Source organism: Lotus japonicus, chromosome 5, assembly GCF_012489685.1.
Source record: "Lotus japonicus ecotype B-129 chromosome 5, LjGifu_v1.2".
Lineage (NCBI taxonomy): Eukaryota > Viridiplantae > Streptophyta > Magnoliopsida > Fabales > Fabaceae > Lotus > Lotus japonicus.
The window spans coordinates 64,476,390-64,493,916 of NC_080045.1; the positions used below are offsets into that span (position 1 = coordinate 64,476,390).

General features: G+C 38.0%; 4 protein-coding genes across 5 annotated transcripts; 3 read left to right on the forward strand and 1 right to left on the reverse strand.

The window, feature by feature from the left end:
• Positions 1–864: 864 nt before the first annotated feature.
• LOC130720945 (uncharacterized) lies at positions 865–3,099 on the forward strand. Its single transcript, XM_057571654.1, has 2 exons — positions 865–1,323; positions 2,634–3,099. The coding sequence occupies exons 1-2, from the start codon at positions 1,087–1,089 to the stop codon at positions 2,904–2,906; spliced, it is 510 nt and encodes a 169-aa protein (XP_057427637.1). The 5' UTR covers positions 865–1,086; the 3' UTR covers positions 2,907–3,099.
• Positions 3,100–3,661: 562 nt separating this feature from the next.
• On the forward strand, positions 3,662–6,260 carry LOC130720944 (reticulon-like protein B11). 2 transcript variants are annotated; one of them, XM_057571653.1, is made up of 6 exons: positions 3,668–3,845; positions 3,996–4,176; positions 4,407–4,548; positions 4,669–4,738; positions 4,841–5,010; positions 5,747–6,260. In XM_057571653.1, exons 1-5 carry the CDS (start codon positions 3,794–3,796, stop codon positions 5,008–5,010), a joined length of 615 nt encoding a protein of 204 aa, XP_057427636.1. In that variant the 5' UTR covers positions 3,668–3,793; the 3' UTR covers positions 5,747–6,260. The 2 variants fall into 2 exon arrangements, with proteins under 2 accessions (XP_057427635.1, XP_057427636.1); XM_057571652.1 differs by having other exon boundaries at positions 3,662–3,845; positions 4,407–4,738.
• A 422-nt stretch (positions 6,261–6,682) lies between these two features.
• On the reverse strand, positions 6,683–9,566 carry LOC130720943 (protein TIC 21, chloroplastic). Its single transcript, XM_057571649.1, has 4 exons — positions 9,176–9,566; positions 8,700–8,957; positions 8,038–8,241; positions 6,683–7,209 (listed from the first exon to the last, which is right to left on the reverse strand). The coding sequence occupies exons 1-4, from the start codon at positions 9,467–9,469 to the stop codon at positions 7,096–7,098; spliced, it is 870 nt and encodes a 289-aa protein (XP_057427632.1). The 5' UTR covers positions 9,470–9,566; the 3' UTR covers positions 6,683–7,095.
• Positions 9,567–13,265: 3,699 nt separating this feature from the next.
• On the forward strand, positions 13,266–16,564 carry LOC130716676 (receptor protein kinase-like protein At4g34220). Its single transcript, XM_057566679.1, has 2 exons — positions 13,266–15,426; positions 15,560–16,564. Exons 1-2 carry the CDS (start codon positions 13,782–13,784, stop codon positions 16,216–16,218), a joined length of 2,304 nt encoding a protein of 767 aa, XP_057422662.1. The 5' UTR covers positions 13,266–13,781; the 3' UTR covers positions 16,219–16,564.
• Positions 16,565–17,527: the final 963 nt, after the last annotated feature.

The window sequence follows — 17,527 nt, forward strand, 5'->3', positions numbered from 1 at the left end:
GCAAACTTAACTTTCCTTTCTTATACATCATTCTTAACACTTAAGGTGTGTCCTTATTCTTTGGTGAATTTGGCGTTGGTGCGACAATTCCACTTTTAATGATTTCTTGAGGCTGCTTGATGTCGTTTTGCACCACATCTCTTCCTCGGTGTAGGAATATGACACTCTTGAATAGTAGCATTATTGTTCCTCTTAGTCAGTTAAGTCGTCTAGTGGTGATATATGGAAGTGATTTCATAAATACCATTCGTTTGTCTGAGACCTCAACCATGTTTTCGCTTTTGTTTGATGTATTGAAAGAGGTTTTTTTCCTGGATTTCGACTTAAGAATTCCACCCCCCCCTCTCTTTATGTGTGGTTGCATGTGGCCCTAGATGACGATGCTGGCGCGATGGAGTTGCTTGAACATAATTTGAGGTGTACATGCAGAAGACACTCTAACGCTCAAGTCAGTAAAAGAGTTAGGAGAGAATCTCATAGTCTTAGAAGAACTCTTAGATTATAAAATAAAAAAATAGCATGTTAAGTAAATGAACAATCACACTTGTATTTATAAGCACAAGATATGTGGAAACCTTTATGAAAGACATTGTAAGCGCAAGGTCAGTGGTAAGCTACCATGTTTTTTATGTTGTGGTATCGATCGTTGCATGACCGATGGACTTTTAGCCATAGACATTTGTTGCATGGTTTTTGAGCGCCCAAGTTTTCATTTTAAAAATTATTTATCAGTTTAAAATTATTTTCTATTTTTTTATTTAGAGTAAATATAAATTAATTAAATCAAATTACTACTTTATCTAACAGAGATTAAAAAAAAATCAAATATAATAATATAATAATGTTCTCAAAGACTCCATTCCATTTGCCCCAAGTCCCCACTCCACACAACAATCAAAAGATACCTGAAACTCTGAAAGGGCCCTAATTCAAGAGCAGCTGTTCGGGTATCTTCAATAGGAGGAGAGAAGTCATTGCTGCAGTCCCGTGCAATTGAGGAGCACTTGATTGGAATTAAGGCGGAGAGAGTGGAAGTGAGGGGATTTGGGTCTGAAGTAAAAAATTAGGGTTTCTGTAAATCCCAAAATGTCGACGGGAAAACCCAAAGACGCTGATTTTCAGATGGTTGCAGTGCCGGGAATGTCGAAGCCACCACTTCCTCCGGCAACTTCATCGAGTGCTATAGTTGAATATACTCCCGTTTTTAAGGAGGAAGAGGAAGACCTGGAAATCAAGCTCCGACGAATTATCGATAACGTCCCCGTCCGTGTCAGCAATACTTCCGGTAGTTCTGCAGGTTCTGGCTCCGGTGACTTCCACCAGGTAAAACTGCTCTGTTTATCCTTTCTCTTATGCTTGAGCTAGCCCTAGAAAAGTGCATGTTTGATAAATGGAAATTCATATTAATGTTAAGTTAGTTACTATCAAGAAGAAAAACCGGCATTGTTAGGGTAATTGTTGTTTCCCAAGTACCATTATCGGTTCTAGTAGGTTTGGTACTGAAATTTCATTTTGTAGTTACAAAAGGACCTTAGTGGGAGTCGCGAATTTTAGTCGTGGTTATAGCTGTTGCCTGTTGCCTGTTTATCCTGCCCCATTTTGGATTCATAAAAATTGCATAAGCAATATGAATTATGAAGTGATGCTACAATTGTTTCTGTTGTTTGGCTCTAAGATCACTGTGGTGGTCGATGGAGAGTTTGAGTGGTAGTGGTCATGAGGGCGACGCTTTAGTTGAAAGACACTATGCTTGACGGAGGATCAGAACGAGTTTGTATTTAGTGGGACTATGTAGTGTGGAAGTTCTATAAACTGAAGATCAATGGGTGGGAGGAGTCTTGTTGGTTTACATTTAGCGGGGTGAGATGGGGAGGGTTCAAATGAAACATATTTGGCATCATGTCTAAGGAATTTTAAAGAAAATAGTACTTTTAAGTTTTAACTATGAGAGCTGCTATATGAAACTAATAATTTCAGACAAATGAGTCACAAAAATCATAATTACTAATCAAGGCTTTGTGGACAGGTGAATGGTTACAATACATGTGAGTGTTTGCTGAAAGGAATGACTGCATGTACTTTTCTTTTCTTTCTCGCTACACTGATTTGTGTCATCAACTATACACTGCTCTCCCTATTTGTGGATTAAACTTAAGAAATAAGAGTTTATAAAACGCAATAAAAAGGTTCATATAAATGTGGAATGTTAACTGATTGGCAAAAACATCATGTTCCAATGCAGGGAAGGCTGCTTGCTTGTTGATGGGTGCTTGATATCACAGCTGTGAATAATAATTTGATTCTGAGGCTAACTCTCTAATGCATAAACTTATCAGAACTTTGAATTATCAAGGGGATTAACCTTGCTCCTTTCATTAATTTTGAGAAGCCTTGTCATTGAACCTCATTAGTGTAATAGTGTTAAAGAATCCTTTCACACACTTGAGATTTCTCGTCCTGAACCATATGATTAGAATGAAATCTCTTTTCATTTGGGTGATATGTAATAACATCGACATGCATGCTGAAGTGAATTCTGCGCACTCATTATGCTTAACATATAATATATGGGTTTTTCCCTGTTCTGACTTCTGAGTGTTTTTTTTTGTATTCTTCAAAATATATTCCAACAGTATCGGCAGATGAGACGCAAAGAGCAAGATCGTCTTGCTAGGATGGAAGTTGACTACCAGAGAAGGAAAGAACTTGCGGAATTTAGTATGAGAAGGGAGGAAAGATTAAAAGCTGCGGAGGAACGAACAGCAAAAAAGCGAGCAAAACGTCAAAAGAAAAAGCAAAAGAAAAAGGAGAAGAAGTTGAAACTGAATGCTGGAGAACCACAGCAAGAGAAAGAAGATTCCTCAGATGATGGAGATTCTGATAATGAAGAGGAGGCCGCACCTTGAAACAAGCCCTGGTTGTACCCAAAATTTTAAATTTTGATTCAAGCTAAGTTTGATGGGCATATCTAGCTTAACACAAAACACAGTCATGATCTCTGGTTTCTGTTATTTGTATGAGAGTTGTGAGGTACTGTGCTCAAATCAACAGATTATATGAATTTTTTCGTAGAACAAATATCACAACCCTTTCATTTAACAGAGCCCAGCATTCACCTTTGCACTGATGTGTGGAATGATGAGGTAGTATTAAAAAAAATGCTAATCCTTGGAAACTTTCGTAATGTGCAGTGCTGTTTTTGGTGGAAATCTTCACAGTATCTCCACTACCATTAGACTCAAATTTGACATTGTAGACGTTTATCTCAATCTGATGAATGATGACCATGCAGCGTTTTACTTCTATAACTATATTTTCTTGTTTTTTTTTGTCCCCTTAATGCTGTGTGACATAGACTTGTTTGGTTAGAAAAAAGTATTTTAATTTTAATTTCTTAACTTCATCAATCGTTAAAAAAATGTCTTGTCATTCTATTGAAAACATATAGTAAAATATGACATTTTTCCAAATGTAACAAAAAAAAGTAGTAAAATTACTAAAATATGACAATTTTTTTTAATAAATTTTCTGAATAATAAAAAAAATCAATTTTATTAATAAACTACGAAATAAAAATAAAAAATCAAAAGCAAATAGACTGATACTATATGGGCTGGAAAAGCCCAGCCCATGAAAGAGCAGGTGAGGTGAGAATGGATGTCATTCGTTTCGCATTGGCAACGTGGAATACATGACCTGACCAAAAAATCAAAAGAAGAAAGAGCCACCGTAACAGCAGTGTTAGTTTGTTACTCGCGACGCTGCAACCACCACAAAACCTCCCCCAATCGCCATGGGAGAACCAAATCGGATCTCCGTTCACCACGCTCTCGGCGCTGGCTCAGGTTCTCTCTCTCTATCCGATTCCCTTCAATCCGCCATGGATCTCTTCCTGCTATAATCGGATGATTTAGTTTACAATTTGATGTTTGAAGCTGTTAAACAATTGGAAAATCGTTGTTGATATATTTTCTCTTGAATTGCGTCTGTTGCAGTTGCCGATGTGCTGCTCTGGAAGAACTGGCGTGGAGGAGTTACGGTGCTGGTTTCGGCGACGGCATTGTGGTACCTGTTTGAGCGAGCCGGTTACAATTTCTTGTCATTCGTTGCCAATGTTGTATTGCTTCTCGTCGTGATTCTCTTCCTATGGGCCAAAGCTGCTAACCTTCTCAACAGGTATAATCTCTACTTACCGAGAATCATTTTGCATTTGCAAGCATATCATCGCATCTTAGAGAAAAATGCATATAGAATTATAGATGCTGTGTTAATTGTTCTGTAAATTTATGCACATGAGGATGCTAAGAAGAAGAAACCTGTGATTCTATGAGGATGCTAGATATAGTGGTAAATGGTGATTATAGTTTCCTCCATTGAAATTACTTTGTTTTGGTTTTATGAGACAGACCACTTCCTCCTCTTCCTGATCTGGAGATCTCAGAGGAAACTATAGCCAGGGTTGCTGATTCACTACAAATTTGGTTAAATCGGGTTTTGTCTCTCGCACATGACATTGCGATTAAGAGGAATTTGCTGCTTTGCCTTCAGGTACCGGGCGATATTTTATCTTCTCATTTTTGTGTTATACCGAGTTCGATGAGTTTAAGCGTCAGTACTCGGTACAAATACAGACTTGTTTTTATGTTGATAGTTCTTTATGTGAATCAGGTTGTTGGTGCATTGTGGGTAATATCTTATATTGGTAGTCTGTTCAACTTCTTGACCTTGATCTATATAGGTGAGTTCTATGCTTTGGTAGCTTTTTACACATTGCGATTATCTTTTGTGAAATTCTCTCAGCATAAATCTGCTTTTAATACTCATTAATTTTTCTTGATAGGTGTTCTTCTTAGCTTGTCTCTTCCTGTGTTGTATGACAAGTACCAGGACCAAATTAATGATAAGCTGTATCTGGTGCATGGGATTTATCTGACACAATATAAAACGATTCACAGGGTTGTTTTAAGCAAGATCCCAAAATTCACAAACAAAGAAAAGAAGGTGCAGTAGGTATGCAGTGAGAACATTCTATCCTGTTACGTATATGTTTGATGCAAATAATTGCTAAAAACCATATCCTGCTCCCATGTATTTTGTGAGCAATTTGTCTGTTTTGCAACATCATTACTGCACTATCAACATAACCTTATTTTAGAGGCATCATACTAGGTACTAGGTAGAGTTTTGTCTATGTACCGTCTAAGAAAACTTTTTAAGGGGTGTAACTAGTTTACCATTATCTGAGGGTTGGTATAGCCTCTCTCTTTTTCATGGGGCAGCACCAAAGAAAGGACTGCTTGCATATATTTTAACACTTATGTTTTGCCAGTAACATGTGCTGTTCTCTTATGTCACCTAGTCAGCTTTTAATAAGTTTTGACAGCAAGTAAAAAACCACCATAAAAGTTATCAACCATGAACCTGAAATAATTTGGATGGAGTAGTTATTAGCAATCATTGAAAGGTGTAAATTTTGGATGGAGAAAGGGCGCGTTTTATGGGATATTAATTGTGTCCATTCGAATGTATAATTTGATATTTCCAGGTTCTCGTATCATATTTATGCAAATTCCAGTTGCATTTGATAATACCAAATACAAAAGATGATTTACAACATTTTGTATATATATTTTTTCAACTAAAAACTTTAATAATTTGATTTGATATGAATAATATAAATTTGGTGTTTTCTTCTTTAAATTATTCAGTTGAATTTTTGAGTTAATCTCTTCCATTGGAAATTCAGGGTGCAAATGGATAAATGAAAGTCTATTAGGAGCTTACACGGGGTGCTTAACATTTGGAGTACTTGAAGTTTTTCTTTTGCTTCGAAGCTATTGCTGTTTAAACTTCTAATTGATGGTTAATGGTATGGTAGTTCTTCAGAAACAGGATTGACCAATAGCTTTGACGTAGGTGATTATTCTCTTCTCATTTTCTCTGCACTCGGGGAGATGATGCTTTATGTGAACTTTTGTCAATGGGTATGTTACCTTATTAAGCTTCAATTTGGACCGGATTACAGAGGAGGCAAAAAAGAATGGACATGGAGAACTTGCATATCGGTTTTTTTTCTTTAGGATGGTACATGGCATGGTTTTTGGCTTTTTGCTACAAAATGAACTTGGTTGTGTTGGTTATATGATGTAATGCTGACTTGGTTACTACTATATGATGAGGTCATGGATCTTAAATTCTCACGTGTAATATTTTCGCCTTATTGGCCAATATTGCACTCTTACTTTTCTACTGCCCCAAAATCTAGTTCTGGGTATAACCAGGAATCATATCATTCAATGACCTTGAAAGGGCTGTGTTTTAGTTTAAAATAGAACGAGGATTAAAGCTTTCTAAGGCACTAGCATTTTATCAAATCTAGATATGCTTAGTTCTATGATAGGATTGCACTTATTCCATAATGAGATTTCCGAACTTGTAATTTATAAATATTTCTCTTCATCACTTTTAGTCCTAATTTTTGGTAAGATTGATCACATTCCTGCGCATAAAACCTTGCATGTGACTACTGCATGTGAACCAAAACAATCATGTACTTGATTATGATGTATAATAAAAAGTGGTGCAAATGCAAAATTACGTGCAACAAGTTAACCCAAACTAGAAAAACCGTGTTCCTTACATAAAATGTCAGAACAGACAGACAAAGCTAGCACAGCATGCATTTTGAAAAAGAAACAAATACCCAGATGGAGATTGCATTATACAGTTCTATTATACAATCAATACAAAGTGGAGTTTTGAAATTTCTCCAGTTCACACTTGCTGTTGACAAGCTATGAAAGAAACAACTGATAACGTTAGAATCCAAACATAAACTGTAGAGTCTACGCAGTGCAGTAAACTCATGCAATTGTGATCATCTGCCTAAGGATCTTGAATTGTTGAGGCGCTACCATTCTTATTCACAATATTGTATAGGTTATTTTCAACTTGGAAATACATAATGTCAATCGCCTCAGAACAGGGCCTTACAATGCGGTATCAAGGCTGAACACAGTTCATAAAGAAAACAACCACTATGAATGAGGGTACAATTTTGTGTGTGATTCCATCCTACATGTGTTGAGGCACGCCTTACGCAAACTTAGGAAATGGAAGAGCTTCTGAGGGAGGTAATGTGACAGATCTCAATAATTCCAGTGAGAAAACAAGTCCAAGGAAATGTGAAAGAATAGTATTCGCTGAAGCCTGCAAAATAAAGAGGGATAACATACTCATTTCTCGATGACTGGCATCCAACACTCAAAACATTGCTATCGCTGAAGAGCACATGTTGGATCCAAGACAATCAAAATAATATTCACATTATGCAATTTGATATATTTTTATTTTGTTTCATTTCCTTGTTTCAAGATCTTGCAATATTTCGAGGTTTTTTATCATTTCCTTTAAAAGAAGGTCAAAACAGTAATCACATATCAACAACTGAAAAGTGAACACAAAACAAACCAAACTGCCCCAGTCTTCCCTATATTCAGAAGTCATTTGCACTTCATACTGTCTAATATGTTTTTGATACAAGAGAACTTCACATTAAGAGAGTTGTGTTGTTTCTTCTCTTGATCCTATTGTTATGTTAATCCACCGGTCCGGTCCATACTTCAGACAACCAAATATGAGTAATCAAGACATCTCCCCCAATTTCTTATAGATTTCTTAAAATGGAGAAGAAAGACAATGGCAGATGCCAGAAAGGCATGGCATACAGATAGAATAGTTGCCCAGGATGGTAAGGATGGCCATTAAGGGGAGCTGAAAAAGATGAAAACCCAAAACTTGGAGCAAGTTGAGAGTTTGAGACTATGAAAAGTTTTTGAATAACAACATTAACTATGCAGTGCAGATCACAGATTGCAGAACGCAAGGAAAAAGCAAAACAAGAGATATAACATGATCAAAACATCAAATTATACTACAATTACAGTATCTACCTTCAGTGCAAACCCCTCAAGAAAGTAAATTAAAATTTTCATTATCTATAGAAAGGAAACTTTATAGTAAACCAATATGTTTTACCTGCACCAAAAATACATCCAATGCGAGAACAGGGCTAGAACCAGGAGCAATTCCCTGATAATATGGATTGGCAGCGGAAGTGAGAGCCTTTGCAACTAACAGTCCAACCGTGGCTTGCATCCCAAGGATAGCAGCACCCATCCCCAGAAGGTTCACTACAATACCATTTTGCAAGCTTTTCACCACATCAGCGCGAGGGGGTGCCTGTAAAGCACAGGTAAAAAGTGAAGCTACCAACCTCCTAAAGAATCACTAAAAAGAAGATGTGTTTGAGTAACGAGCTTAATTAAGTGGTAACCTAATAAACAGGAAGCTTACTAAAATAAGCTGATATGAACAATAATTTATAAGTTAATGAGAGAAACATATTAAAATAAGCTCAAAAGAGCTTCTAGTTAGGCTATACACGCTATTTTCATAAATTTAATCAAACATCCTATAGTCTAAGTGTTTATGTTACAAGTTAGGCAAAATAAATTTCCAAATGTATCCTAATTCCCAAGTCTTATAGACACACTGATTTCCTTCAGTTTGTAAACTTCCAAAAGGAGATAACACAGGTAATGTGGCTATAAAATAAACATGTATCCAAACACAAACTAAAACAATTAGCATCATTCAGCTCTCTAAACAAATTTAAATAAAAGAAAAAGAAGAAGCACCTTGGTAGGTTGATTTGCAGTTTTTCTAAGCTTCTCAGAGAGACGAATATAGCCAAAGGACCAGAACACAGAAATGAACCCAGCCACTATTCCACCGGCAGTAGCATAAAACGTAGCCGGCGATGTTACCTTCCCGGTGACAACAACCGAAAACGAGAGAATGACGGCTGAGATCACCGTGCACACTAGCTGACCCCAAAACCCTAAGCTACCCAAACGCTTGAAATACCTCGCTGTCTTCTCCAATCTCTTCGCCACCTGCACCACCACAACAACAACAAAACCATTACTATCACAGTACATTGCCAGTTTCAGCAACTCTAACCAGTAACCACAGTTTCAAACCCTAGAAATGGAATTCTACTTGGCAATCGGAAAATCTAGAACCACCTAACGGCGATGATAACATAGCAATTCAGAAGACCCACATGCAATGGTAGTTTGGAGAAAGTGGGGGCAGTGATGAGAGCGAGTACCTGATCGAGTTTGGCTTTTTCTGATTCACCGTTGGAGGGAGTGAAAGCTGGAGACACCTGGGAAGAAGCGGTTACGGTGAACGGAAGATTCCGTGGTCGATGAGAAGTGACGGAACAGAAAGAGGAAGAAGAAGGAGGAGTCAATTTGAGAGGGAGTGAGGGGAGTGAATTCGACCGGAGAAATGGTCGAGAGAGACGATGGGCGGAGACGGCGGAGACTGAATGAGGAACTGCAGGTGGTGGCGCCGCCGTGAACTTGCCGGCGCATGGTGCCGGCAAAAGAAGCGTTTGCATTGCTAATTGCGACGGTGAAGAGAGAGAAGAGTAGCTGGTGTTCGTGTTCGAGTTCTCTGGTCTTTTTCCGTCTTCTTCTGCTTCCTCTGATTCGCAAACGTGAGATTGAGGTGGGTAATGGGAAGGCCCACGTTTATTTTTGGGCTTTTTCTGGGCCTGATGATTCTTCACAAAAAACTAGGCAAAATACAACGCAATCCTAAAAAGACCATGTAGATTCTTCTTCTTTGTTTATTGCGCCTTTCTTTCAACTATGGTTGAGTCATTAAATTGTGAACCATAGTCTTTATTGGTTGAACGATTGATTTGATTTTTAGATCATTGGGTTTGACTAGGGGTGGAAATGCGGGCAACGCGCCCGTCGGGTCGGACTAGGTTGTCACGTTAGATAATGTGAGATGGAAAAACTAACTCACCCCATTTATTGGCGGGTTGGCTCACCCTACTCATCACGTAGCGGGCTAACCGGCACCAAATAGAGGGTTATGCATGGTGGGTTGGCAGGTTGTAGTTAGCTAGCTGGCTCGCTCAGGCGGGTTGACCCATGGGTCAAGCTTGCTTTGATGCCCTTAAATCTGACCATGCATAAGCAAACATGTGATGAGACAATATATTGACATCATCGATTAGGTACTCAATATATAATAGTGTGATACTACATGCAATAGTTTAGACTTTAGAGCATGTTTGATTTATCATTAATAAGTATGAGAAAGGACATATAAACATATTTTTAACACTTTTTGTTGAAGTAGTAAAAAATGTGTTATTTTTACTTTTCTATACTTTATAACAGTAAATCAAACAACTTTTAATGACCTCCTAACGGGTAGTGATGAGAAATAGCAAAGGAGAAGCAAATGCAGCATGACTACTGAAAGAAAGAGCAGGGTGACATGACCTAAAGCCAAAAGTAAAAGAGGTAGATGGATTCAAAGGTGGATTCACCCTGCCAGTACCAACCCTTTAAGAAACATTAAGCATAAAATGGACATGAATAAAATCAATCACTTTAGACAATTTTGAAGGTAGAAATATATTTTACCGTTTCTTCGCATGCAACTTTGTTGATCAATTAGGATAAATATATAACTTTCCTCCTTGTTATTGTTAATATAATTGTTCAGTATCACTTTAGTTAAAATCTACACTAGATAATAAGTCACACATGCTTAAATCTACTCAAGATTGTCTCTCAATTAATTAATACCTCAAGTGTACGTAAGAACTACAAATAAATAACATCACATATTCACATCGTTTACATGTGTTTTAGTCCATAAACTGTTAAAATCTCTGTTTTAAGTTTTAACGAAAGAAGACAAGAGTCTAGCATGTGATGTGATTAACTAAACGAGCTCACAGACACAGTCACGGGCATTCACCGGTCACCACATATATGATACAGTATAAATCTTCTTATCTTCCCGTGAATCTCTCATCCCATGTCCACAATGTTGGGAGACAATAATATATATAAAACGAGTTTTACGTATATGTATTTACACCGACAACCAATCACAATATATCACATAGAAATAACAATTACTTTCATTTGACACTTAAACTTTTGCAGCCCACATTAGCCAATCTGCTAGAGTTTTTCTTTTTCTTTCTTGTTATGGGCGTTTCGAATGATTAAAGTCCTGTTCCTGTGTGAAGATGGTCGTCAGTTTTATCAACATTGATCTCATATAGGAGTAATACAGTCCATAAAACATATATACAGAGGATTTTCACGCACTCACTCTCTTGGCTCCCACTCAATCTGGGACCATTATTTCTATTGGAGTTTGGTGTTATCAGCAGATTTTAGTAAGACCATTCATTTTTATCGTCTGTGGCATGCATGATATTTTCCAATCATAGCTGAAATAATCTTCTACAATAATGCCTGTGATTTCTGTGAACAAAAATACTAATGATGATCAATTAATCATTTAAGAAATATGGGGGAAATGATTTTTGAACCCTGCACATACATATATCAATTTATGCTAGTTCTAACGGTAAAAAACCGTCAATAATATGTGAAGTTACATAGATAGCTTTCAAGAATTAAAACTCATAATGTATATTCAAAAATTATATTGATTTTAGTTGCCCAAATCTTATTTTAAGAAATACATTCCAAATTTTAATTATCGTGCCAATTTTTGTGGCAATACATATTATTGACGATTTAAAATCGACCAAAAACCCATATATGTCTCTAAGTCTCTTGTGAGCTTCCCTTGTAATCTTGTATCTCCAAATATAGGGGAACCGATTAGTATGGGTCCATTAATTATACATCTACAAAATTCTGTTTTTAAAGTCTCCAAATTTTATAGCTCTAACACACTTTTTAAGTGCAAGTTGCAAAACACCTCAAATGGAAAACATACTGGTCCAGTGACCCCAAAAAGATAGACACAGCCCATCCCAATTAACCTGCAGTAACAGAAATACTTGTGTGTGAAACTTTTCCCACATTCTTTTCCCAGATAGTACTACTGCATCTGCAAGCATAAGCCTTTTGTTGACTCATTGAAATGCGTTTTCAGAGTTTATGCAATACAACCACAACAAGAGTGTGTTGATCAGATCAAATGGAATATTTTCAGAACCACAAACACCTGAACAGTGCCTCAATTTTTTCATAGCCGCTTGCTCAGTGTTCATCTCAGAAAAATGTGAAGTCCCACGTGAATGTTTTGTCCCACTGAGAAATTACAAGATGCTCATCAATAAGGTATGTATCTCACACATAGATAAATAATTTTATGTTTGTGAGTTATATAAGTTAAAACCACTATGTAATGTGAGCTCGTGCTGCTTGTTGAAAAATCCCACTTAAGAACTGTGCCATGCCGTGAAAAGTGAAAACATAGTTAGATACTTAGATTAGACCTATATACATTAATGGTAAACGTACAGTAATTAATATAATTTTTAGGTTGGAGTTAGGACCATTATTTGGAAATTGACGGTGACATGGACGGTTGCCATCAGTGAAATTGAAGCATCTATGAATATCACAGAAACACCTTCACCATTTACTGTTGCTATGGTTAGTCTTTGGTTGTGTTGATTGGTGAAATGTTTTATCTACCATATAGTTTGCACCCGTGAACCAATCTAATTATAATTTATATTGTACTTACCAATTCAGAGAGCACATCTGTCTAAATGATGATTATTTACTATTTACTATTTATCTGTGGTTGGTCATGATAGATAGGCACTAAACATAGATGGTACCGAGCCCGGTAGAAACGAGACAATTTGGAGAATAGAGTCCCCCACCGGCACCCCTTGAGGTCCCATGACTTCATTCTCCATTTGCTCTTTCATAAGGAATTCCACTGTCATACATTTTGCCATAAATTGCATTCTGCTTTTTACTGAATCAATAACCACAATCACTGCAACTCTAGCTTGCCTACAATTTAAGGTGTTTCTAGACCACAATCATTGTAAGTTGTAACTCTAGTTTGTCACTAATTAAGGGTGTACATTATTAGGTAATTACTTATAAGATAAGTAATTATAAGTCATTTTTCATAGATTTATTGGAGATGTTAATTGAACTAAGTTTTAAAGTGTTTATATCTAAAGTATTTTTCTCAATTAAAATAGATGAGTCAGATCCATGTCTAATATCATATATACACATTTAATAATAATAATCCCCTCCCTAGAAACTTAATTGTGCAGTTCACTCACACCCACCCACCACCATATACTAAATTCACAGGGGGTGAAGTGGTGGAGTGGACTGTGGAGTCTCCACTTATGGGCTCCAACTCACTTGGATGTCCTGTTGCACTAGTTTGATTCCTTTTTGTACTATTTGCCAATTCTGTGTAAAATATTTTGCTTTGTTTCAGACTTGACAGAGAGTTGGGTACCAACACCACATAACTCAATTTTATAATGAAAACAATTATCTTTGCTTCATTTAGGTTCAGTTCATCTTTATCAGCTGCACAAAGCAGGAGAAGAATTGTCTTTGCTTTCTGCTTTCTACTACCACTTTCCCTCTCCAACCAAACCCCAGTTACTCACTTTTGGTCCTCTTACACCCTATTTGTCTCCCATACTCTAATGTAATGTGACACATTCTATGCTCCTATCTATCTGCTCCTTCAAATGTTCTTCTACTAATGCTTAAGCAGGTTGAAGATTTGGTGAACCGAACAAACAAGCTGCAGTTGGTAACCTCATCCTTTTTCTTCTTTGTCCTTTGCCTTTCCATCAGAGCTCTTTTTCTACACCATGAACTTGTAGTTGCCAACATGCTGTGCTGTGATCATCTCAGGGAAGAATCATGAGCCATAACTCCCAGAATCTCCATTTTTGGTGGAGGGTTTCATCTTTTCTTCTTCTCCTGCTTCAATCTGTTGCTCTCAACTCTGATGGGGTGCTATTGCTGAAATTCAAGTACTCCATTCTTAGTGACCCATTATCAGTTTTAGAGAGCTGGAACTACGATGATGCAACTCCATGTTCCTGGAATGGAGTTACATGCACTGAAATTCCAACCCCTGGTTCCCCTGATTTGTTCAGAGTGACAAGCTTGGTTCTATCAAAAAACCAGCTTCTTGGTTCCATTGCTGAAGAACTAGGCATGATTCAACACCTTCGTCATCTCGATCTCTCCAACAATCTCCTCAACGGGTCCTTACCCAACTCCATCTTCAACTCTTCTCAGCTTCAAGTGCTCTCTCTCTCAAACAATGTCATCTCAGGAAAGCTACCTGAGCTGGTTGGTAAATTGACAAGCCTTCAAGTTCTCAACCTTTCTGACAATGCCTTTGCAGGGTTGATCCCAGAAAATCTCACTGCTCTACAGAACCTAACTGTTGTTTCTCTGAAGAGTAACTATTTCTCTGGTGGAGTCCCAACCGGGTTCAAATCTGTGGAGATTTTGGATCTCTCCTCCAACTTGCTCAATGATTCTCTGCCAACTGTGTTTGGTGGTGAAACTTTGAGATACTTGAATCTCTCTTACAACAAGATTTCAGGAACAATTCCTCCAGCATTTGCAAAACAGATTCCAGTGAACTCAACAATTGACCTCTCATTCAACAATCTAACAGGACCAATACCAGAATCTCTGGCTTTGCTCAACCAGAAAACTGAGCTGCTATCAGGGAATGCTGATCTATGTGGGAAGCCTTTGAAGATTCTTTGCTCTATTCCCTCTACTATGTCCACTCCTCCACCTAATATCACAAACACATCTTCACCAGCAATTGCAGCCATACCCAAAATTGACACAGACCCATCATCAAACTCCTCAGGTGCTCCTCCAAGTGGTTCTTCTCAGAGTGGCCTAAAACCTTCTACCATAGCAGCCATTGTTGTAGGAGATTTGGCTGGCCTTGCAGTATTAGCTCTCATCATTCTTTTCGTCTACCAACAAAGAAGCAAAAGAAATCCAAACCCAGCCACTTGTGCTACTTCTACAAACTCAGAAAAGAAAGTGGAAACCATTGCAAAACAAGACCCAAATGTGAGAACACCCTTCAATCCATGTTACTGCTTAACAACCAAAGAAGAGGAGACATCAGAAGCAACCACCTCCGACAGCGACCATGAAAACCCCACCGTGGTGGTGTCCACGGCCGCACAAAACGGCAACATTCAGAGAGAAGCCACGCTAGTAACTGTAGACGGCGAGACGAAGCTGGAGCTGGACACGTTGCTGAAGGCTTCAGCGTACATTCTCGGAACCAGCCGTGCCAGCATCGTGTATAGAGCAGTGCTTCAAGATGGGAGAGCCTTTGCTGTGAGAAGAATTGGTGAGTGCGGCATTGAGAGGAAGAAGGACTTTGAGAATCAAGTAAGAGCCATTGCAAAGCTTCGCCACCCGAATTTGGTCAAAGTTCGTGGCTTCTCTTGGGGGGAAGATGAAAAGCTTGTAATATGTGACTATGTTCCCCATGGAAGCCTCGCTAGCATTCTTTACAGTAAGTTCATTCTGCTCTTAACCTTTCATAACTATGCTCTCTATTTTTCTCTCTGTTTTTCTCTGTTTTGCTCTGTTTTTGCCCTGTTTTTGCTCTGTTTTTTCCTGTTTTGGTTAATTTTCTCTCTGTTTAGGAAGAGCTGGTTCATCTCCTCTGAACTTATCCTTTGAGGCACGATTGAAGATAGCAAAGGGGGTTGCAAGAGGCTTGAACTTTATTCATGAGAAGAAGCATGTCCATGGCAATGTGAAACCGAGCAACATTCTGTTAAACTCAGAGATGGAACCCATCATAAGCGATTTTGGGGTGGACCGGCTCCTCTTGAGATCAAACGGTTCGGCCAGGCAGTTAATGGGGGTGAACCAGAGAACCGGACAAGATAACAACATGCTTCAGCTTCCTAATGGTTCTAGCCCCTATGCAACAATGGGACCATCTTCTAGTAGTGGTGGCCAACAAGTGGTTTATCAAGCGCCAGAGTCACTTCAGAACATCAAGCCAAGCCCCAAGTGGGATGTGTATTCATTTGGCATTGTCTTGTTAGAGCTTCTCAGTGGGAGGGGTTTCTCAGACCGGGAGCTGGACCAATGGCCTCACCCCGGTTCGGTTGAAGAGGAGAAGAACCGGGTCTTGAGGATGGCTGACGTGGGCATCAAGGTAGAGATGGAAGGCAGAGAAAGTGTAATATTGGCCTGCTTCAATTTGGGGCTAAGTTGTGCTTCTGTTGTCCCACAAAAGAGACCCTCAATGAAAGAAGCTCTACAAGTCTTAGAGAAGATTAATTCTTCATAAGCGTGTTTGGTTATGCGGTTAGTGAAAAGCTACAAAGTGTAGTTTGTGGAGCTATCGTGGTTTGAGTTGTGCAAAAGAACCAATCCATACATGTTAAATGATGTTGTAGTTTGGATATCAAGTTTGTTTAATTACTTTTTTTTCCATCTTTTGTTGACTTGTATTAGCATGAACAAGGGGAAAAGATTAGAGACAAGTATTTGTTTATTCAAGATATAGCAATGATTGTAACATTGGCAAGTGAATCCAATCCTGGTCTCTATAATGTGCTTTTGGTTGACCATGGGCATGGGGCGTGGTAGGTGTTGGTGACTATAAACTATGAATTAAGCTTTGTTTAATAGTACATATGAATGATACTACTTCTGATTTTGTGCACAAAGTTTTTGGACAGTGTGGATCTAAAGTCTTTGATATAATGTTTACTCTGTCAGTGTCTTCTTTTTTTAAGGTGGCTTTCTGAAACATCATGCGCGCCTATTTAATGAAACAAAATAATAAAATAGAAAAAAGCAAGTCATGTGATATCAGGATTAATATATTGAGAAACTCAGAAAAAAAGATGTTTTGTTGCTGCAATCTCTATCTCCGAGAAATAGTAAAATTAAAATTCTTAGCATTACATAATCTTCTCTGATACAACGACTAGTTGGTTGCTGATTTTAATGTGTAATTCAACAACATTGCATGTGGTTTCCTACTGAACCCTTCATTTTGAGGAACATTGCTGATGGGTTCGCAGAGTTTTGGAGTTTCTGTTTGAAGGGTTTGGTTTGTTGGTGAATCTTATAACGGCTTAGCTGCATTATTCATTCAGCAGATGACCTGCTCTGTTAGCTGCCTTGAAGTGAATATAATATTGTCTAATAATTTACCCATAATCATTTTTTTGTTCAAAGTAGTAATGTATCATTAAGAGCCAGATAGAGTTGGCGGAGGTTACAAAGTTTTTTTTTTTTTATAAGCCAAATTTGTATTGCATAGAAGTACAAGGGGTACTTCAACCCAATACATGAAAGACAGAATACAAATTAAAGAAAGATGGGAAAACAAGAGTACCCAAGTTACAAGACACCTTCAGCTCCAACAAATAAAAATAGCAAACTAAATATAACCAATACAGCAAGCACACAAAATCAGCAATCCTCCACGATGCATATCAGCACAAACAGCAAGCACATGTAGCCTTTTCCAAAGCAAACACTAACCAAAACACAAGCACACCACAAGCTCAAATACTTTCACCCCAAACTCACCACACAGCTACGACTCCTCACTAAAATGCACCCCAAAATTCTGCCCAAGACAG